Source organism: Girardinichthys multiradiatus, chromosome 12, assembly GCF_021462225.1.
Source record: "Girardinichthys multiradiatus isolate DD_20200921_A chromosome 12, DD_fGirMul_XY1, whole genome shotgun sequence".
Lineage (NCBI taxonomy): Eukaryota > Metazoa > Chordata > Actinopteri > Cyprinodontiformes > Goodeidae > Girardinichthys > Girardinichthys multiradiatus.
In genome coordinates, this window is record NC_061805.1 from 49,301,639 (window position 1) to 49,322,885 (window position 21,247).

The 21,247-nt window shown below is 37.2% G+C and overlaps 1 protein-coding gene across 3 annotated transcripts in view; it reads right to left on the bottom strand.

Moving 5' to 3' along the window:
- Positions 1 to 18,309: 18,309 nt before the first annotated feature.
- Positions 18,310 to 21,247, bottom strand: part of LOC124877786 (protein FAM102A-like) — a 36,586-nt gene continuing 33,648 nt past the window's right edge. For all 3 annotated transcript variants that reach the window (XM_047381297.1, XM_047381296.1, XM_047381298.1), the window contains one exon: positions 18,310 to 20,758. In XM_047381297.1, coding sequence (XP_047237253.1) covers positions 20,713 to 20,758 — 46 coding nt within the window. In that variant the 3' untranslated portion in view covers positions 18,310 to 20,712. The remainder of the gene's footprint in view (positions 20,759 to 21,247) is intronic.

The following is a 21,247-nucleotide window of genomic DNA, read 5'->3' on the forward strand; positions in this document are numbered from 1 at the left end:
AAAGTCTCATAGAAAAAAGTTGGGACCCCTGATCAACTTCAGATGTTTGCAGATATTCTGAAGAAGCCCTGCAACTCATGGAGAAGTAGCAAATGAGAAACCTTTAAGAATAACTTTTGTAGTTTTGATTATATGGTAATTTCGATATGATGATGACCCTAATACCAAGACATTTTGACTATTTCATGCACATAACTCTGTGGGAACAGAGTGGGGAATGGCCCTTTCATGTTCCAATTTGACTGGGCACCAGTGTACAAAGCCAAGTCCATTAAGACATGGATAAGAGAGTTCGGTGTGGAAGAACCTGACTGGCCTGCACAAAGTTCTGACCTCAACCTGAGGTGCTGAAAAACTCAACACCTTTGGGGTGAATTAGAGCGGAACCTGCAAGCCACGCCTTCTCGTCCAACCTCAGGGTCTGACCTCAAAAATACGCCTCTAGAGGATGATCAGAAATGACCATAAATACACACTTAAACCTTGTGGAGAGAATTGTAAAAGTTGCAAAGGGTGGGACAGTTAAACATAAACTTTATGGATCAAGAATGGGATGCCACTTCGTTTCATGTGTGTGCACTTTTGGTAATATAATGTGTTTCCCTTCAGCTGTCCAGTTCTGAGTTCGGACCGTCGCACAATAAGAACACGATTTGTGGTCTGGCTGATCTGTATTCTGAAAGATTTTTTGCGGCACTCATGGCCTTTATTTTTGTTATTTTTTCAAAAGCGAGCAGACAGGAAGTAGGGTGGAGAGAGGGAAAGACATTCAGCACAGGCCTCCAGGGTTGGGACTCGAACCTGTGACAGATGAGTCAAGGACCAAGACCTCTGTTTATGGGTTGTGCTCTACCGCTACGCTTTGCGCCATGTATTCCAAACCTTAATTGGAAAAAATTGACCTACGATAACAAAGAGCTTGCAGCATGTTGTCAGCAACCAGCTTAGCTCTGCGATGGGGGTCTGTTGGTGTCCTCGGCAAAGTTCAGCTCCACTTCTGGGATGGCAGCATTATTGAAGGCAACTTCAGCAGAGAATTTAGAACAAGACCACATCTTTTCCAGGATCTTGGATGCATTTTTAAAGTTTCCTACACAGTCCAGAGGCCTTGCTGAGGAAGAGGAGGGTTCAGTATTTGCTCTGGCCGTCCTGCAGTTCTGACCTGTCTCCAAGAGAGAATGTCGGACAACTTAGAAACAACAAACGTGACAATGCTGGGCCCGCGCTGCTGAACACATTAAGACCTGTTTGCAGAAATGCAACAAAAAAAACAACAACTGAAACCGATTTTGATCAGGTTTGATCTTAATCATAAATGCTCATTTTGTGCTGACTAGCAGCTAGAAAAAAAATCATTCCAGGAGAGAGTCACAATTTCACAATCAGTGCCAGTAATACCACACTTCGCAGGAGTTGTTTTCTGAGTATTTCACACCCAAATGCTTTTACATAAAAATTATACTTAACACCTTCATAGTAACAATAAAACCTACTGATTCAAGCACAAAATGTGTGAAGTTTGACAAGTTGATTTGGCACATCCTGATGCAATGCGTCAATGCGGTTAGATTAGAAAATGCTGAATATATACAGGGGTTGGACAATGAAACTGAAACACCTGTCATTTTAGTGTGGGAGGTTTCATGTCTAAATTGGACCAGCCTGGTAACCAGTCTTCATTGATTGCACATTGCACCAGTAAGAGCAGAGTGTGAAGGTTCAATTAGCAGGGTAAGAGCAAAGTTTTGCTCAAAATATTGAAATGCACACAATGTTATGGGTGACATACCAGAGTTCAAAAGAGGACAAATTGTTGGTGCACGTCTTGCTGGCGCATCTGTGACCAAGACAGCAAGTCTTTGTGATGTATCAAGAGCCACGGTATCCAGGGTAATGTCAGCATACCACCAAGAAGGACGAACCACATCCAACAGGATTAACTGTGGACGCAAGAGGAAGCTGTCTGAAAGGGATGTTCGGGTGCTAACCCGGATTGTATCCAAAAAACATAAAACCATGGCTGCCCAAATCTCAGCAGAATTAAATGTGCACCTCAACTCTCCTGTTTCCACCAGAACTGTCCGTCGGGAGCTCCACAGGGTCAATATACACGGCCGGGCTGCTAGAGCCAAACCTTTGGTCACTCATGCCAATGCCAAACGTCGGTTTCAATGGTGCAAGGAGCGCAAATCTTGGGCTGTGGACAATGTGAAACATGTATTGTTCTCTGATGAGTCCACCTTTACTGTTTTCCCCACATCCGGGAGAGTTACGGTGTGGAGAAGCCCCAAAGAAGCGTACCACCCAGACTGTTGCATGCCCAGAGTGAAGCATGGGGGTGGATCAGTGATGGTTTGGGCTGCCATATCCTGGCATTCCCTTGGCCCAATACTTGTGCTAGATGGGCGCGTCACTGCCAAGGACTACCGAACCATTCTTGAGGACCATGTGCATCCAATGGTTCAAACATTGTATCCTGAAGGCGGTGCCGTGTATCAGGATGACAATGCACCAATACACACAGCAAGACTGGTGAAAGATTGGTTTGATGAACATGAAAGTGAAGTTGAACATCTCCCATGGCCTGCACAGTCACCAGATCTAAATATTATTGAGCCACTTTGGAGGAGCGAGTCAGGAAACGTTTTCCTCCACCAGTATCACGTAGTGACCTGGCCACTATCCTGCAAGAAGAATGGCTTAAAATCCCTCTGACCACTGTGCAGGACTTGTATATGTCATTCCCAAGACGAATTGACGCTGTATTGGCCGCAAAAGGAGGCCCTACACCATACTAATAAATTATTGTGGTCGAAAACCAGGTGTTTCAGTTTCATTGTCCAACCCCTGTATATTTCAAAGAAGGAAAATTACTGCAAATATCCTAAAGAGAGGGGCTTAATATGCAGCAAGAGATTCTTCATGATCTGAAACAAAATGCTAGAACCAAGTGAAATTGTTTGATGTCAGTTTGATGTTAATAACAAAAACTGGTTTTTCCAGCAACAAGAAAGGGGTTAGTCAAAGATTTCTGGTGAAACCATAAACGATACCCTTATAGAGAGCTAGCCCATCACAGGGGAACTCAGAGATACAAAACCATGCATGAACACACAATTGAACACCCAGAAGAGTGTATGCTAACAACCTAAACAGACAGAAAAGAATTCACAATAAAATTATTTTGTGTATTTAATTTGAAAAAGAAAATGTCCCCTGAGTTCGTTAACTTTGAAAGTTTGGGCACCACTGCTCTAAATCTCTCATTCCCTCTGCCATTAGGCTGCTGATGCCTAAAGGTTTTAGTTGTTTGTATTTATTATTTATTGTACCTATACTGTGTTTTTGCTTAATTAGTTATTGATTTTGGTTTGTGGATGTATGACTGGTAGGCCACAAACAAGTTATTAATATCTGGATATGAACCTGAAACATAAAATGATGATAAGATGAATCTCTAATTTCTAATAACACACAACAATGGTTTAACTCCAGGACAACAGATTTAGAAAATTAAAGAAAAAGGCCACCATGACGAGTGTATGCTAACAACCTAAACAGAAAAAGCTGGAAAAAAGCTTTTGTTTTGCTTTTTTTTTTTCAGAGAGTTTTAAGAACTGCTAAGATGGGGTTGAAATAAATGTACTGAAGAAAGATCGAGACAAAAACACCACATCTGTTGTCAAGATAGAAAAACTTTACTGGCCGTCCGTTAACTCTTACATTACTCTTCACCTCTCATCGACTCTTTTTATTTCGCATCCCAAAGGATAATCTTCAGTCAGAGATCAGTTGTACGTTTCCACAAGTTTATTAAAACCAATCTGAATTCAGAGAGGGAGACATCACACTTACACTGCTACCTGGAAACGTCTGTGTGTTGTCTCACTGGGGGCTGTGTTACATTACATTTTATACCCCACGCTGTCATGCAGTACACATACACAGTCATTCTGTCTGTGGATGTCTCCCCAGCAACAGTATCAAAGAAACAGAGATACATTTCATCATTTAATTAAAGAATTGTCTTCAGGAATCTTCAGGGAGAGGAGTACCATCTCAAGATACAGACAGAAAACATCTGCAAGCTTTAACCTTGAATAATAAACATTAATTGTGTAAAAACTGGACTCTATAATACTAGAGGCTACTGTTATGTTTTTTTCCTAACTATCATAACTAAAAACTCCTGATAATAATCAATCTATTTGCAGCAAAGTCACAAATATATCTTAGTCTTAGCTACTAATAATAAGGCATTTATATTTCCACACCGTCTTTCCTTTTGTAATGAAATGAATATTTTTCTCTCGTGTAAACTGAATTTCATATTTTAAATAAATTTGAGAACTTTCTCATACAAAACCATGCATGAACACACAATTTACAGTGACCAGTTAGCTCAACATGCATGTCTATGGACCATGGAAGGAAGCTGGCCTCCCTGGAGGTGCTGACCACTGCACCACCATGCAGCCAAACCGTAAAATCGTTTGTGCAAACTGGATCAGCTGTATTACAATAACTGCAAACGACAGAGCCGGTTCTGAAGGTCAGTAACTGAACCTCTGACCAGCAAGAAAACTAAAGATTTCAGTTTGAAAAAGTCCTATCAGTAAAGATTAAGTTTATTCATAATTCAGAAGATGAAATCTTGGAATGAACCCTGATCTAAATGAGTACCGTAAAAAAACACAAACTATGAGCCACACCTTGTCGTCTGTAAACTGATCCATTGTTCTTTGGTTTTTATGAAGGCCTTTAAAAAGTTTCTCTCTGGATTTTTGCTATACTTTCACTCATTTTGAGTCCGGTTCTGGAGAATTTCCAGGGGAAAGTTGTTTTTGTTCGTTAAGCCACCTAAATCTCACCTCATTCAGGCATAAAACGGCTCCTAAACCAAAGAGATGAACTACTGTGTCTTCAGACACTTTACCAGCAGCCTTTAAGAGAAACAATTTATTTCGAACCCTTTTGTGAAATCTGTAAAATATTCCCAAAGTGCTCTTAACCAAACACCTGGAATGCAGTAGATTAGCTGGAGGATGATCATCTCTCAGGTCCAGCGTCATGTCTTTGCTGGATTTGTGTTTCCCGTTACTTGAAGATGCAACTCATGGATGCTGTTCATCCACTGAAGATCATTTCAACATCGGCCACTTTGTCTTTTGTCCTCAAACTTGTTACGGTTTCTTATTTTTAGGGATCTGTTTAGAAAATGATTGCCTTTTTTAAAAGTACCAAAGTCCAACAAAAAAAACATTAGAGATCCAGGAGAACCGCTGATGCAGAACACTTGAAAAACCTTGTTGGTGTTTCTGCTCAGAGCTACATCGGGCCTGTCTGAAACCACCTGAGGTTAGTTCAGATTAAAATACTCCACTTTGTTTCAATTCTCCTGAGCTTCAAGATAAGACGAAACTTAAACTTTCTTCTTTATTTCCTGCAGAGGCAAAAGCAAATCTTGAGGGTTTGTTAAAGAGAAAATAAACATACACTTCCTTTCAAGCATGGCAGCTTCTGCCAGATGAGCCAACTCTGCAGTCTGCTACTGACATTTTTAGCACCATTCTAAAGTGAAAGCCATCTGTTTGCCAATAAAGGAAACCACAAAATTTTAATTTCCCCACTTTCAACATGAGATAAAGCCTCATGTCCCGTAGAGACAACAGAGCTAAGATTAAACTAAACATGTTTGCTTAACTCAGCAAATATGAAACCTGTTCAGGAATTGAAATCCAGAGTGTGATGCAGCTGATGGCATTTTTATTTCAGCATCAGTTGCAACAAGTGAAGGTTTGCAGAGAGAGGCGACTTTAAGGCGTTAGGTTCACTTTCACTGTTAAGTGATTTACTGTGCATTATGTGTTAAATGCAGCTAAACTGTTTTGTCAACCTCAGCTTTGATGGCGGTTTTCCAGTCAGTTTTTGACACAAAGTATTTTTCTTTTATTAGTCATGTTTTGTTGCTTTCATTTTAATATTAAAGTGAGTAGGGCCAAAAACATCAAGCCACTTTTTGTACCATATAAGTATCACGTTTGTACAGTATAAGTATCACATTTGTACAGTATAATTATCACGTTTGTACAATATAAGTATCACGTTTGTACAATATAAGTATCACGTTTGTACAATATAAGTATCACGTTTGTACAATATAATTATCACGTTTGTACAATATAAGTATCACATTTGTACAGTATAAGTATCACGTTTGTACAATATAATTATCATGTTTGTACAATATAAGTATCACGTTTGTACAATATAAGTATCACGTTTGTACAATATAATTATCACGTTTGTACAATATAAGTATCACGTTTGTACAATATAATTATCACGTTTGTACAATATAAGTATCACGTTTGTACAATATAATTATCACGTTTGTACAATATAAGTATCACGTTTGTACAATATAATTATCACGTTTGTACAATATAATTATCACGTTTGTACAATATAATTATCACGTTTGTACAATATAAGTATCACGTTTGTACAATATAAGTATCACGTTTGTACAATATAAGTATCACATTTGTACAGTATAAGTATCACGTTTGTACAATATAATTATCATGTTTGTACAATATAAGTATCACGTTTGTACAATATAAGTATCACGTTTGTACAATATAATTATCACGTTTGTACAATATAAGTATCACGTTTGTACAATATAAGTATCACGTTTGTACAATATAAGTATCACGTTTGTACAATATAAGTATCACGTTTGTACAATATAAGTATCACGTTTGTACAATATAAGTATCACGTTTGTACAATATAAGTATCACGTTTGTACAATATAAGTATCACGTTTGTACAATATAAGTATCACATTTGTACAGTATAAGTATCACGTTTGTACAATATAATTATCATGTTTGTACAATATAAGTATCACGTTTGTACAATATAAGTATCACGTTTGTACAATATAATTATCACGTTTGTACAATATAAGTATCACGTTTGTACAATATAAGTATCACGTTTGTACAATATAATTATCACGTTTGTACAATATAAGTATCACGTTTGTACAATATAAGTATCACGTTTGTACAATATAATTATCACGTTTGTACAATATAAGTATCACGTTTGTACAATATAAGTATCACATTTGTACAGTATAAGTATCACGTTTGTACAATATAATTATCATGTTTGTACAATATAAGTATCACATTTGTACAGTATAAGTATCACGTTTGTACAATATAATTATCATGTTTGTACAATATAAGTATCACGTTTGTACAATATAAGTATCACGTTTGTACAATATAATTATCACGTTTGTACAATATAAGTATCACGTTTGTACAATATAAGTATCACGTTTGTACAATATAATTATCACGTTTGTACAATATAATTATCACGTTTGTACAATATAATTATCACGTTTGTACAATATAATTATCACGTTTGTACAATATAAGTATCACGTTTGTACAATATAAGTATCACGTTTGTACAATATAAGTATCCCGTTTGTACAATATAAGTATCACGTTTGTACAATATAAGTATCACGTTTGTACAATATAAGTATCACGTTTGTACAATATAATTATCACGTTTGTACAATATAAGTATCACGTTTGTACAATATAAGTATCACGTTTGTACAATATAAGTATCACGTTTGTACAATATAAGTATCACGTTTGTACAATATAAGTATCACGTTTGTACAATATAATTATCACGTTTGTACAATATAATTATCACGTTTGTACAATATAAGTATCACGTTTGTACAATATAAGTATCACGTTTGTACAATATAAGTATCACGTTTGTACAATATAAGTATCACGTTTGTACAATATAATTATCACGTTTGTACAATATAATTATCACGTTTGTACAATATAAGTATCACGTTTGTACAATATAAGTATCACGTTTGTACAATATAAGTATCACGTTTGTACAATATAAGTATCACGTTTGTACAATATAAGTATCACGTTTGTACAATATAAGTATCACGTTTGTACAATATAATTATCACGTTTGTACAATATAATTATCACGTTTGTACAATATAAGTATCACGTTTGTACAATATAAGTATCACGTTTGTACAATATAAGTATCACGTTTGTACAATATAATTATCACGTTTGTACAATATAAGTATCACGTTTGTACAATATAATTATCACGTTTGTACAATATAAGTATCACGTTTGTACAATATAAGTATCACGTTTGTACAATATAAGTATCACGTTTGTACAATATAATTATCACGTTTGTACAATATAAGTATCACGTTTGTACAATATAAGTATCACGTTTGTACAATATAATTATCACGTTTGTACAATATAAGTATCACGTTTGTACAATATAAGTATCACGTTTGTACAATATAAGTATCACGTTTGTACAATATAAGTATCACGTTTGTACAATATAATTATCACGTTTGTACAATATAAGTATCACGTTTGTACAATATAAGTATCACGTTTGTACAATATAAGTATCACGTTTGTACAATATAATTATCACGTTTGTACAATATAATTATCACGTTTGTACAATATAATTATCACGTTTGTACAATATAAGTATCACGTTTGTACAATATAATTATCACGTTTGTACAATATAATTATCACGTTTGTACAATATAATTATCACGTTTGTACAATATAATTATCACGTTTGTACAATATAAGTATCACGTTTGTACAATATAATTATCACGTTTGTACAATATAAGTATCACGTTTGTACAATATAATTATCACGTTTGTACAATATAATTATCACGTTTGTACAATATAAGTATCACGTTTGTACAATATAATTATCACGTTTGTACAATATAAGTATCAGTTTATAACGTGACAGTAATACTCTTCCGTAGAAGATAAACGGATCAGTCCTATACAGCTTTATACTGTCACGGATATTCCCTTCTCTGCTCTTCTGATGGACTTATTAGAAACGATTAGTTTCTGTGTTTTTACATCAGCAGAAATCTGCACTGCGCGGAAACTGGTCCATGTTTGACTGCAGAGCTACTCTACAGCTTCCGCAAGGAAACTAATCTCCTTTTTTTACCGTTTACTCCGCAGGAAACTTCGCACCACGGAGTTGGACAAGTTCCCCGAAATGTCACACATCTGTTATCTTTCAGTCTAACTGTGACTTACAGTTGCTTTAAACTGTTAAACAGTTTCTGGAGGTGTTCAGACATCAAGTTTGAAATGGTTACAGCTGCAACCATTTCAAACGTCGGTAAAGTTAGAAAGATATCCACAGATTCGGCTTTTCCGGCTCAATAACTCATCAGCGGAACATTGCCCCTAGAAAACCAACACCTCTCTGCAACCACAGCAAGGCAGACAGTGAGCAACACTCGTATTTTCCTCGAACCGAGCCTAACACCGCGCTGGGAGACTTGCATTGGCCTCTATGCAGAGATCGCTGCTCCTCAAATGCGTAGGAACCGTCTGCAAATTGCAACACCAGAAAAATATGATGGAGAAATATTCAATAGCGTCGCCAAGGAGATGTGTATTGTCATTAAAATCATTGTATGTGTATGTGATGTCACGTTTTTCATATTACTTTTATTGGATTGGAAATTAATTTTTAAAAAATTGGAATTTCCCAAAGACTATAGCCTAAATAGCCAAATATTCAGTAAAATATACATGAAATGGTCAATAACTTCATTATAGCATGTTGTAGTGCCAACAAACTCATAGCACACATAGATCACCTCATCTTGATCATACTACAACTATTACTTTAAGAAAATTCACTTAAATAAATTTTATATGATTTTTTTACCATTAGAATATGCATAAAATGGTCAATAACTTCATTATAGCATGTTGTAGTGCCAACAAACTCATAGCACACATAGATCACCTCATCTTGATCATACTACAACTATTACTTTAAGAAAATTCACTTAAATAAATTTTATATGATTTTTCTACCATTAAAATATGCATAAAATGGTCAATAACTTCATTATAGCATGTTGTAGTGCCAACAAACTCATAGCTCACATAGATCACCTCATCTTGATCATACTACAACTATTACTTTAAGAAAATTCACTTAAATAAATTTTATATGATTTTTCTACCATTAAAATATGCATAAAATGGTCAATAACTCCAGTATAGCATGTTGTAGTGCCAACAAACTCATAGCACACATAGATCACCTCATCTTGAATCTTTTGAATAAACATAACATTGCCTTTATTGATGCAGACAAGCTTATACTAATAACTCTGTATTACAACCAAATAATATTAAACTTTTCCTTTACTGTTTGCAGTGTGTCACAACCTGAGATCAGACACCATTACATGAGCACACAAAAAAGTCTTACAGCTTGCAATATCACATAAAATAAAATCACAATGATTAATAAAAATCCCAATATTAAAGAAGCCCTTACAGCTGCACACAAAATCCTGTTCACCTGAATATCATTTTCTGTCTTGTTTCTTGCATTATGAGGGAGACTGCAGTGGGAATTACCTGCAGGCTCCACATCACTCCAACTTGCTCACTGACAAAAGAAGAAATTAACTGGAATGACATATCTTAGTTCTAGTTAGTATTTTAATTAAACTATGATTTTATGTATAGTAGATTCATAATACATTAATAAATAAATGAACAATGTGTTATTTGTTATATATTGAAGAGCAAACAAGCAGTAACAGTTATGAGAAGTCCCATTACAGTCCAATTTTAAATGACCAAATTATACGTTGGGTTTATTTTAGACATTATTTTACATTTTAAATGTCCTTGTGGTTCTCATTTCGTAGCTTAATATTTGGTGTATCAGAATATATGGAGAGCTTTCCAATTCCCCAATATTAAGTACAATGTTTTATAAATTTTCTTCATGACTTGTAACCATAATTTTACTATCACTGTAAAACACTGTTTCTTAGATACATTTCAAAGTTGAGTTAATGTTGTACTATTGTGTATTAATTCATACTATATGTTTATATAACATTGTTGCCTTTCTTGTTACTGTTTGAATGTGATTGTTGTTCAGTAATAGGCACCTTGTTCAAACAGTATCTCCATGCCCTTTCAAACCACATTTTTGTGGTCGATCTTCTGCAAGGGTCAAATGAGGCCGTGGACTCCATGAAGGCTGGCTAAAGATTTCAGTATTGTTTTTCAGTATTTTTAAAAACTGACATTTTACACCAGCGTTTTTTACAGCAGAACAATACAAACCTTGGTAATTCAAAATAAATGATGCTTGATTCCCGTAGACAGTACTTCAAGATGCACCGGAATAGACTTGGCAAAGCAGACGGTTAACATCAAGTGGCAGCCTGGGACGATAACCCACACCTTCCAGAAAGATGGGAGCAGCTGTGGGGTTTTTGTCATGGAGGTAATTATACACACCATTTTTGGTATTGTTGATAAATAAATATTTTACAGTGTGGGATCAAACATAATACATGTGCTTGTTTGCCTTTCATACAGATGGCCAAGATGACGGTGATTGAATTTCCCAACATACCAAAGAACTTCCACGTTGAATCATCTAAAAGATGTATTAAAAAACTGAGACAAGACATGGCAGAAGAAATTCTCAAAGGATCAGGTGATAAAAGATTAGTTTTTGTAAACATTTATTTATTTTATAACTAATAATAACCATAGGTTATTTTATACTCTTTGTTTCTTTTAAGATTCAAGGTATATATATGTTCTGCTCCTTCTGTGGAAATGGGGACCTGCTCCATCCTGTCATAGCTGCCCTTTGGGTGAGACAAAAAGGTTTAATAGATTAATATAATCAATTTTAACTTGATAAACAATAATACGTTAAATGCAGTGCCTAACAATATTTTATTCTCTATGAATTTCTTCACATCAAAAGTTTTACAAAGATAAACATGCTGTAGATACAGTGTGAAACCTGTGAGCGATGGTTCCACACTGAATGCATTGAGATGAAACCCCTTGGTACTGTGTGTTGTGCAATAACTAGAGTCTCTAGGTAACATTTGCTGACTGTAACCAGTCAGTCGTTTTCTACCGCTTATTCCATAGTGGCAAGACAACAGTGCTACCAACTGCGCCACCGTGCAGCCTCTGACTGTAACCAAATACTGAATTATTTATGTTTGAGAGTGTGGGAAATAAAATTAGTTAAAACTCAAAGATTAACATGAGAATATGAATATTGCATGTTTGGGGGCATGCTATATTGTGTGGACTTTATGGTTTTTTCTTTGTAGATGGAACTACTGTAAACCTTGGTGAAGTCGGTAGTACATAAACCATTTGCATCAAGTGGTTTTGGTTATTCATTTAATTTGTTTTGATAAAGTCAACTTAAATTTACAATAGTCGGAACATTTTAAGTTATATAAAGTCAAGTTGTTTAAGCATTCAGTAACAGAAAAAGTAGGTCTACTTGTGAGTGTACTTAAGATTACAATATTCCAAATGTATTATGAATCTACTATACATAAAATCATAGTTTAATTAAAATACTAACTAGAACTAAGATATGTTGGAGTGATGTGGAGCCTGCAGGTAATTCCCACTGCAGTCTCCCTCATAATGCAAGAAACAAGACAGAAAATGATATTCAGGTGAACAGGATTTTGTGTGCAGCTGTAAGGGCTTCTTTAATATTGGGATTTTTATTAATAATTGTGATTTTATTTTATGTGATATTGCAAGCTGTAAGACTTTTTTGTGTGCTCATGTAATGGTGTCTGATCTCAGGTTGTGACACACTGCAAACAGTAAAGGAAAAGTTTAATATTATTTGGTTGTAATACAGAGTTATTAGTATAAGCTTGTCTGCATCAATAAAGGCAATGTTATGTTTATTCAAAAGATTCAAGATGAGGTGATCTATGTGTGCTATGGGTTTGTTGGCACTACAACATGCTATAATGAAGTTATTGACCATTTTATGCATATTTTAATGGTAAAAAAATCATATAAAATTTATTTAAGTGAATTTTCTTAAAGTAATAGTTGTAGTATGATCAAGATGAGGTGATCTATGTGTGCTATGAGTTTGTTGGCACTACAACATGCTATAATGAAGTTATTGACCATTTTTTGTATATTTCACTGAATATTTGGCTATTTAGGCTATAGTCTTTGGGAAATTCCAATTTTTTTTAAATTAATTTCCAATCCAATAAAAGTAATATGAAAAACGTGACATCACATACACATACAATGATTTTAATGACAATACACATCTCCTTGGCGACGCTATTGAATATTTCTCCATCATATTTTTCTGGTGTTGCAATTTGCAGACGGTTCCTACGCATTTGAGGAGCAGCGATCTCTGCATAGAGGCCAATGCAAGTCTCCCAGCGCGGTGTTAGGCTCGGTTCGAGGAAAATACGAGTGTTGCTCACTGTCTGCCTTGCTGTGGTTGCAGAGAGGTGTTGGTTTTCTAGGGGCAATGTTCCACTGATGAGTTATTGAGCCGGAAAAGCCGAATCTGTGAATATCTTTCGGTGTGAACCACAGTTCTGCTCTGTATCAACTGATGACACACAAATCTCTTACAGCGACAGTGTTTATTTTTAATAAATAGAAATCAGAAAATTGTGTCATTTGTTTTAGCTGCGATGAGAACCATGCCTCTACCAGCTTCTCACATCTGCAGACTAACATTTTCTTTTTGCGAAATAGCTGATGCTCAAGTCAGGTTGGACTGAACTCACTCCCGGTGGCTGCTTGGCGGGGCCTGGACCCCTGGGCTCTGTCGGGCCTCTGCTCGGGGGGTGATATGTCCCGGGGTCTCGGGTTTCTGGGTCCATGGGTCCATGGGGGCAGGTCTGTGGCTCCTCACACTCATTATTGCATATTTGTATGGAGAAACCTTGTAAACACAAGCGCGTTCACACTCAGACCCACAGGTGTTTAGATTCAGGTGTTAACAGATACACAAATGTTCTATATTGAGCCACATTTATCACTAAATACATCTTGAATTCATAAGTACTGTTCACTTTTCGGTAAAAAAAAAAGCTGGTATATGAACGTTTCTGCAGGTGTAGAAGCAAGCAGGTTGTTATCTTATATTCTCTTCATCCTTCTTTCTTTCCTCCATTCTTTTCTCCTTCTCTCCCCTTTTCCTTTTTGCCCCACCTTTCTCTCTTTCGTGCTTTTTTCCCCATTTCATTTGTGTCCGTAACAATTGAAATAATCCCAAAGCAGTTTCTAATAAACTTTCTGTTATAAATATCAACATTCAAGCACTAGCTGTAAAGCTCCACTTGTGAAAGTAAATCTGCTGGGCTTTTTCCTGGCACTCTGAGCTACTCTGCCGGACAGGAGACGGTAAAAAAAAAAAAAAAGAGAAGTCCTCCTTGCTTTGAATTCTCAGAACAGTTTGGACAAGGTTGGCAGACTCTGCAAATGTTAAACAGAGCATGGGTCAAAATATTTCATGCATAAGCAAATTCCAATGAAATGCATGTTCAAGTGTGTCCAGTTCAAACTGAGATTAAACAAGTCTTCCCTTACGCCTGGCATCTCCTAGCTTTCTCTGAAGAATTCCCAAAGAATCAACCAGCATTATGAGAGAGTAGGAATACCAAGGATTAATTATTATAGCAGACTGTATCATCCACATGAAGATTACAGAGAAATTCAGGCTTCGTTTTCTTCGTTGAAATATCTCTAAACAAGGCTCAGGCAGCATGAAGTTTCACCTGCAGCATCGCAACAGTTGCATTAAAACCATTATCTACCCTGCAACTTTTCACCCTTGACCTCTGAAATGTCCGTCTTCATTTCCTATCAATGGACCAATTTGCCTACCCAACTTGAAACACTTTCAACTCTGCAATTTCTTGTTTTTCCAGGTGGGCAACTGGTTTCCTCCATCACTGCTAGTTCAAGTTGTCCTTCAGTCAGGGGTTCTTACTGAATTAAGATCTCAAGTTCTGTAGCCAGAACATAGATGGTCCCCCTAACTGAGATTATAATAAACAACAAACGTACAACTACTGGACATAAAATTAGAACATCATTAAAAAATTGATTTCAGTAATTCCAGTTTATTAGTTAATTCTGAGTTTGCTGGCCTATTAAGAACAGGGATACCATGGTCTATAAACCAGTTACTGGTAGCTTTGACACTGTGTGCAGGTGCCAGGTCCTGTTGGAAAATGAAATCTGCATCTCCATAAAGTTGTTCAGCAGCAGGAAGCAGGAAGTGCTCTAAAACTTTCTGGTAGACGGCTGTGTTGACCTTGGACCTCAGAAAACACAGCGGACCAACACCAGCAGATGACATGGCACCCCAAACCATCACTGACTGTGGAAACTTTACACTGGACCTCAAGCAACGTGGATTCTGTGCCTCTCCTCTCTTCCTCCAGACTCTGGTACCTTGATTTCCAAAGGAAATGCAAAATTGACTTTCATCAGAGAACATAACTTTGGACCACTCAGCAGCAGCCCAGTCCTTTTTGTCTTTAGCCCAAGCAAGACGCTTCTGACGCCGTCTCTTGTTCAAGAGTGTCTTGACACAAGAAATGCGACAGCTGAAACCCATGTCTTGCATAAGTCTGTGCGTGGTGGTTCTGGAAGCACCGACTCCCACTGCAGTCCACTCTGTGAATCTCCCCATTTTTGAATGGGTTTTGTTTCACAATCCTCTCCATGTGCAGTTATCTCTATTGCTTGCTTGTACACCTTTTTCTACCACATCTTTTCCTTCCCTCCGCCTCTCTATTAATGTGCTCAGACACAGAGCTCCGTGAAAAGCCAGCCTCAAAAGCAATGACCTTTTGTGTCCTGCCCTCCTTGTGGAAGGTGTCAGTGGTCGTCTTTTTGGACAACTGTCCGGTCAGCAGTCTTTCCCATGATTGTGTCGCCTACAGAACCCGACTGAGAAACCATTTAAAGGCCTTTGCAGGTGTTTAGAGTTCATTAGCTGATTAGAGTGTAGCACCAGGTGTCTTCAATATTAAACCTTTTCACAATGTTCTAATTTTCTGTGATACTGAATTTGGGGTTTTCATTAGTTGTCAGTTGTAATCATCAAAATTAAAAGAAATAAACATTTTAAATATATCAGTCTGTGTGTAATGAATGAATATACAAGTTTCACTTTTTGAATGGAATTACTGAAATAAATCAATTTTTTCATGATATTCAAATTTTATGACCAACGTCTGTAAGTTATCATAACTATGCAGACGACACACAGCTATACGTTAAAATGTCACCAGGTGACTATGAACCCATTCAAGCGCTGGGTAAATGCTTAGAAGAAATCAATGCATGAATGGGCCAACATTTTCTTCAGCTGAATCAAAACAAAACTGAAGTAATAATCTTTGGACCAAAGGAAGAGCGTTTAAAAGTTAGCACACTGCTTCAGTTAATACAGCTAGAAACCACCAGTCAGGCTTGATATCTGGGTGTAGTGATGGACTCAGACCTGAATGTTCAGAGGAACATAAAGACAGTAACAAGGTCAGCCTTCTATCACCTAAAGAACATCTCCAGGATTAAAGGACTAATGTCTCAGCAGGACCTTGAAAAACTAATTCATGCGTTCATCTTTAGTAGAATTGATTACTGCAACGGTGTCTTTACAGGTCTGCCTAAAAAGTGGATCAGACAGCTGCAGTTGATCCAGAACGCTGTTGCCCGCGTCCTCACTAGAACTAAGAAAGTGGAGAACATCGGCCCGGTTCTGAAGTCCCTACACTGGCTTCCTGTAGCTCAGAGAATAGACTTTAAAATACTTCTGTTAGTCTATAAATCACTGAATGGCTTAGCACCAAAATACATTACAGACTTGTTGTCAGTGTATCAACCACCCAGACCTCTCAGGTCTTATGGCTCAAATCTACTCTGCAGAACCAGAACCAGAACCAAACATGGAGAAGCAGCTTTTAGTTCTTATGCTCCACTAATCTGGAATAAACTCCCAGAAAACTGTAAATGTACCGAAACGAGATTAAAAATGCATATGTTTAGAGTGGCCTTTGACTCCCATCTAAACATTATTAGTTAAGTTTTCAGTTCAACTTTCTTTTCAATAATTTTATCATTTTTTATTGTCAGTCATTTTCTACCACTTATTCTATAGTGGGTCGTGGGGGAGCTGGTGCCTATCTCCAGCAGTCTATGGGTGAGAAGCAGGGTACACCCTGGAGAGGTTGCCAGTCGATCGCAGGGCAACACACAAACAACCACGCACTCATTCATTCATACACCTAAGGTCAATTTAGAGTTACCAATTAACCTAACAGGCATGTCTTTGGACTGTGGGAGGAAGCCAGAGTACCTGGTGAGAACCCACGCATGCATGGGGAGAACATGCAAACTCCATGCAGAAAGACCCCCAGCTGGGAATCAAACCCAGGACCTTCTTGCTGCAAGGCAACAGTGCTACCAACTGTGCCACCATGCAGCCCTTTTTTTTATCATCATCTTCGCTTTATTTGTGTTCGCTAATTATTTTATAATTAATTTCAGGCATTTTAATGAAATTAGAATGAAACAAAATACTCATGCTAATCTGCATAAAAATAAAAAGCAAATCTAATTTTGCTTCTTAATAATTGATAACGCTTTCTACGGGGGCAGGAATAAGGCAACTTTTCACCTGTGAACCAAAAAGACCCCCACAGGCACGCATGCGTTTAGAGAGGGTGCTTCTAAATTGAGCTTAGAGGGACCCACGGCAGGTGTGCCACAAAAGGTGTTGAGGGGAATGTACTGAGCTCTCCTTAAAGTGTGAAAAAACTAGGAGAGCTCTTTGAGTTTTCTAAACATGCACAAAACATCCTTTCCTTATAAATGTGGCACAATTTAAAGAGATACAAACAGCTTCTCCACAGGATAACATTTATTGCTAAGCAGCATTATTACAAAAACATAATCAAATACAAATGTTATTTTTTGTGCCAAAAGTGGAGGAAGCAAAACAAGCTTCTTAATCTCTTCTGCATGTTCTGCTATTCATCTCAAGAGTTATAAAGAACTTAACACCTTCACAACTGTTGAAACTATACTTTTACTAACACATAGAAGACATTAATTTGTGTCTAGTGCCCTCTGCTGGTGGCTGTCCAGAATTTTAATTAGATTTGTTTGTCCGCTAAAAGATTTTTTTAATTATTGGCTTCTTCACATGGACACTTCCAAAGTCAAAAGCAACAAACTCAAATATTTTGTCATTCTGCTAATCTTGTCATTTAAAGATTATTCCCTTCAAATATTACAGCAGCATACAAATCACACATCAGACAAATGTAGATTAGCATTTTTATTGTTTATAAGTCATTTCTGGACAAATATATATTGGGAAAAAAAAAACTGTGGACACTGGAAATTCAATTCCAACCTTATTTTCTATAAAATTAAGGTCAAACTAACTTAGTTATAATAAAATCCTTTGTTAGAATCACTAAAAGGAACAAATAAGGTCAGGGAGGTGAGGTGTGTGCATAGCTTATAACAACCTCCACAGGAAAACCTCCAAAAATATTTAAATAAATGCTTTAAAGGTAAATAAAATGAGGTGGTGATGTAAACTCAAATTGAGACTAAACTTTCAGTGGTTCATCCCCAAACGTGAGAATAACTGTGATTCTTTAACATACATCTGCAACACGATGCTGGAAGTGAAACGGCTTAAAATGAGCTGCATCGAGGAAACATCAACGAGGACGAACTTCACTGGTCACGCAACGTCAAATAAAATAACCAGGATTAAAATCCCATTTTTCTGTTGCTTCACCTCTGATGTTATTACAATAAAACGAGAAGGTTAAATGGTTTCAAACAGACTTATAAGTCACTTGTTTTACTCTAAGCAGCAAGAGTACCTCACTTCTTAGAAACCAGAACCAGAACACAGTGGTGGCAGTTTGGGATGCCACCTGGGAGACACTGTCTACACCGAACAATGCTTTATGGGCCCTTCTACAATCAGGAAAATGTCATTTTAATCCATCAAACAAAGTAAAGTCAATCTTTGTTGCCGTGTTCAGACAGTTGGCAGATAAACTGAAAACATGCTCATAAATCCACCAAGAAAAGAAGCAAAAAAAAAAAAGCCAGCCAGCTGGTCCTGAAAACTATCACTTCCTCCCTATTTGGAGCCTTCAGAGATACATTCACTCCGAGTTTTTCCTGTTTCAGTTATGTTTGTTTCATCATAAGGTCACATAAATCCTTCCGAGTTCCAGGTAAACATCAGAGTAAACTCAGGAATCAGGAATACTGTTGCTCCACCAGGGGGCAGCAAAGACCTTCGCAGAAACGTTTTCAGATGAGAAGTTCTTCTGTAGCTGGACCCAATAAAAGGCTGAACAGTTTGTTCTGTTGAACTGATCGTCAGCATGTATTTGACGGCTAGCAGGACTGATTTCTTCTGGTTAATCCATGGAAACGAAGCAGCAGATTAGTGTTCATGCACGCAGCCTCACAGGTTAGCTGTGGGGGAAACATTTCTCTCCTCACCATCACAGGCACTCTTACCACAGTTTTCATGGTGCTCTTGGCTCATTAGAGAGAAACTTTAAAGGCACAGATTCCCCTGATCAACAGGGGGAAAAACATCAATGTTTATCACGAACTCGGTCACTTTTAGTGTTAGAAGGGAGTTGGAAGTTCAGTGGGAGGTCACACGCTTCAAATGAAGGTATTTTTATTCCATTTTAGTGAAATGTTGCTGCTCTCATGTTGTGTTTGTGCTTCAGTTGAAAGGTTGGAATCCAAACCAACAGGATTACAGATTCTAGAGGAATATTACCAACAATGATCCATCTGTACATTTAGGTGAAACTGAAGACCCCAACAAAAACGTAGATTCAGATCAGGAGTGAGTAGAAAAACATTTAAGCTTATAGTGAATCTGAAACTTTCACAGAAGTAAATTAAGCCCATTATCATTCATATGCCCCCATTTTACTCCATGGCTTATATTTAGGCAGCTTTACAGCCACATTTCACCCCCAGGGAGTCTCCTAATGGGATCAAATCACAATTACTCTCTGATTCAAGCCTTTCCCTGTTGATTCAAGTAGATAATTAGGAAAGTGAAAGTAGTGATGTTAAGGTCACCAGAAAGGCAACAAGGTTTCCAGAACCAAGTGTGCAGAAAGTGCCACAAGAGAAGAAAAGATTAAGCTGTGCCAACACTGAACTGTCAGTTTTAGACTGAATCTGTGGATCAAGCTGAAGTCAGATGTTTCACCTGAATGTGACATTTTCAACACACTTTCAAAAAAATTTTGTTTTCTCATCTGCTGTGAAAGAAGAATCAGGGAGAAAACATGTAATCTGTTGACAGTTACTCTGTAAAATAGGAGGAGACAGGGTTCCTATTATAAATGTCAAATATTTGAGTTTTATCTTCCTTTCTTCACCCTTTATGATCCTATTTATGTTCTTGTAGAACAGCTTTAGCCTCAGTTTGACCTAAAAGCTGGAGACCTCTGAACTTCTCCCTACAATACAGTCGCACACGGTGAGGAGCATTTTGTGCATTCCCTTCAACATCACAAAGATACAGCTGAAACAGAGTGCAGACAAACACTGCAATGAACTGGACATAAAGTGCAAACGGACGTGGTTCTTCCTCTCATGGCGTCAGACCAGCTGAAGCTCCAGTAAAACCAGTCAGACAGAAGGTGAGCAGGCGGCTGGTTTAATGGCTCTCTATCACCACCGGCTCATAGCCACCGGCAGAAACCCTGAAAGAAGAGAAACAAACGGGGTCAAAGGTCTGAGAATCGGTGAAGCAACTGGTTCAACTCCTAACGGTTCTACTGGAGTTGTTGTACTGCTTCAGACAAACAGGACACGATTAAAAGAAACACAATCTGGGATTTTAAATCCAAAGAGGGATGGAAAAACATCTGCAGCCAGCTGTTTATATATCTCAACGTTCCTGCATATTTTCTGAGTCAAAATTCCAGAAATCCACAGTTCAGTCATTTAGAATGTCCTTCTCATTGTTTTTAATTGGATGGATGGATGGATGGATGGATGGATGGATGGATGGATGGATGGATGGATGGATGGATGGATGGATGGATGGATGGATGGATGGATGGATGGATGGATGGATGGATGGATGGATGGATGGATGGATGGATGGATGGATGGATGGATGGATGGATGGATGGATGGATGGATGGATGGATGAACGAGAGATGGCAAACGGATGGATGAAGCTTTTA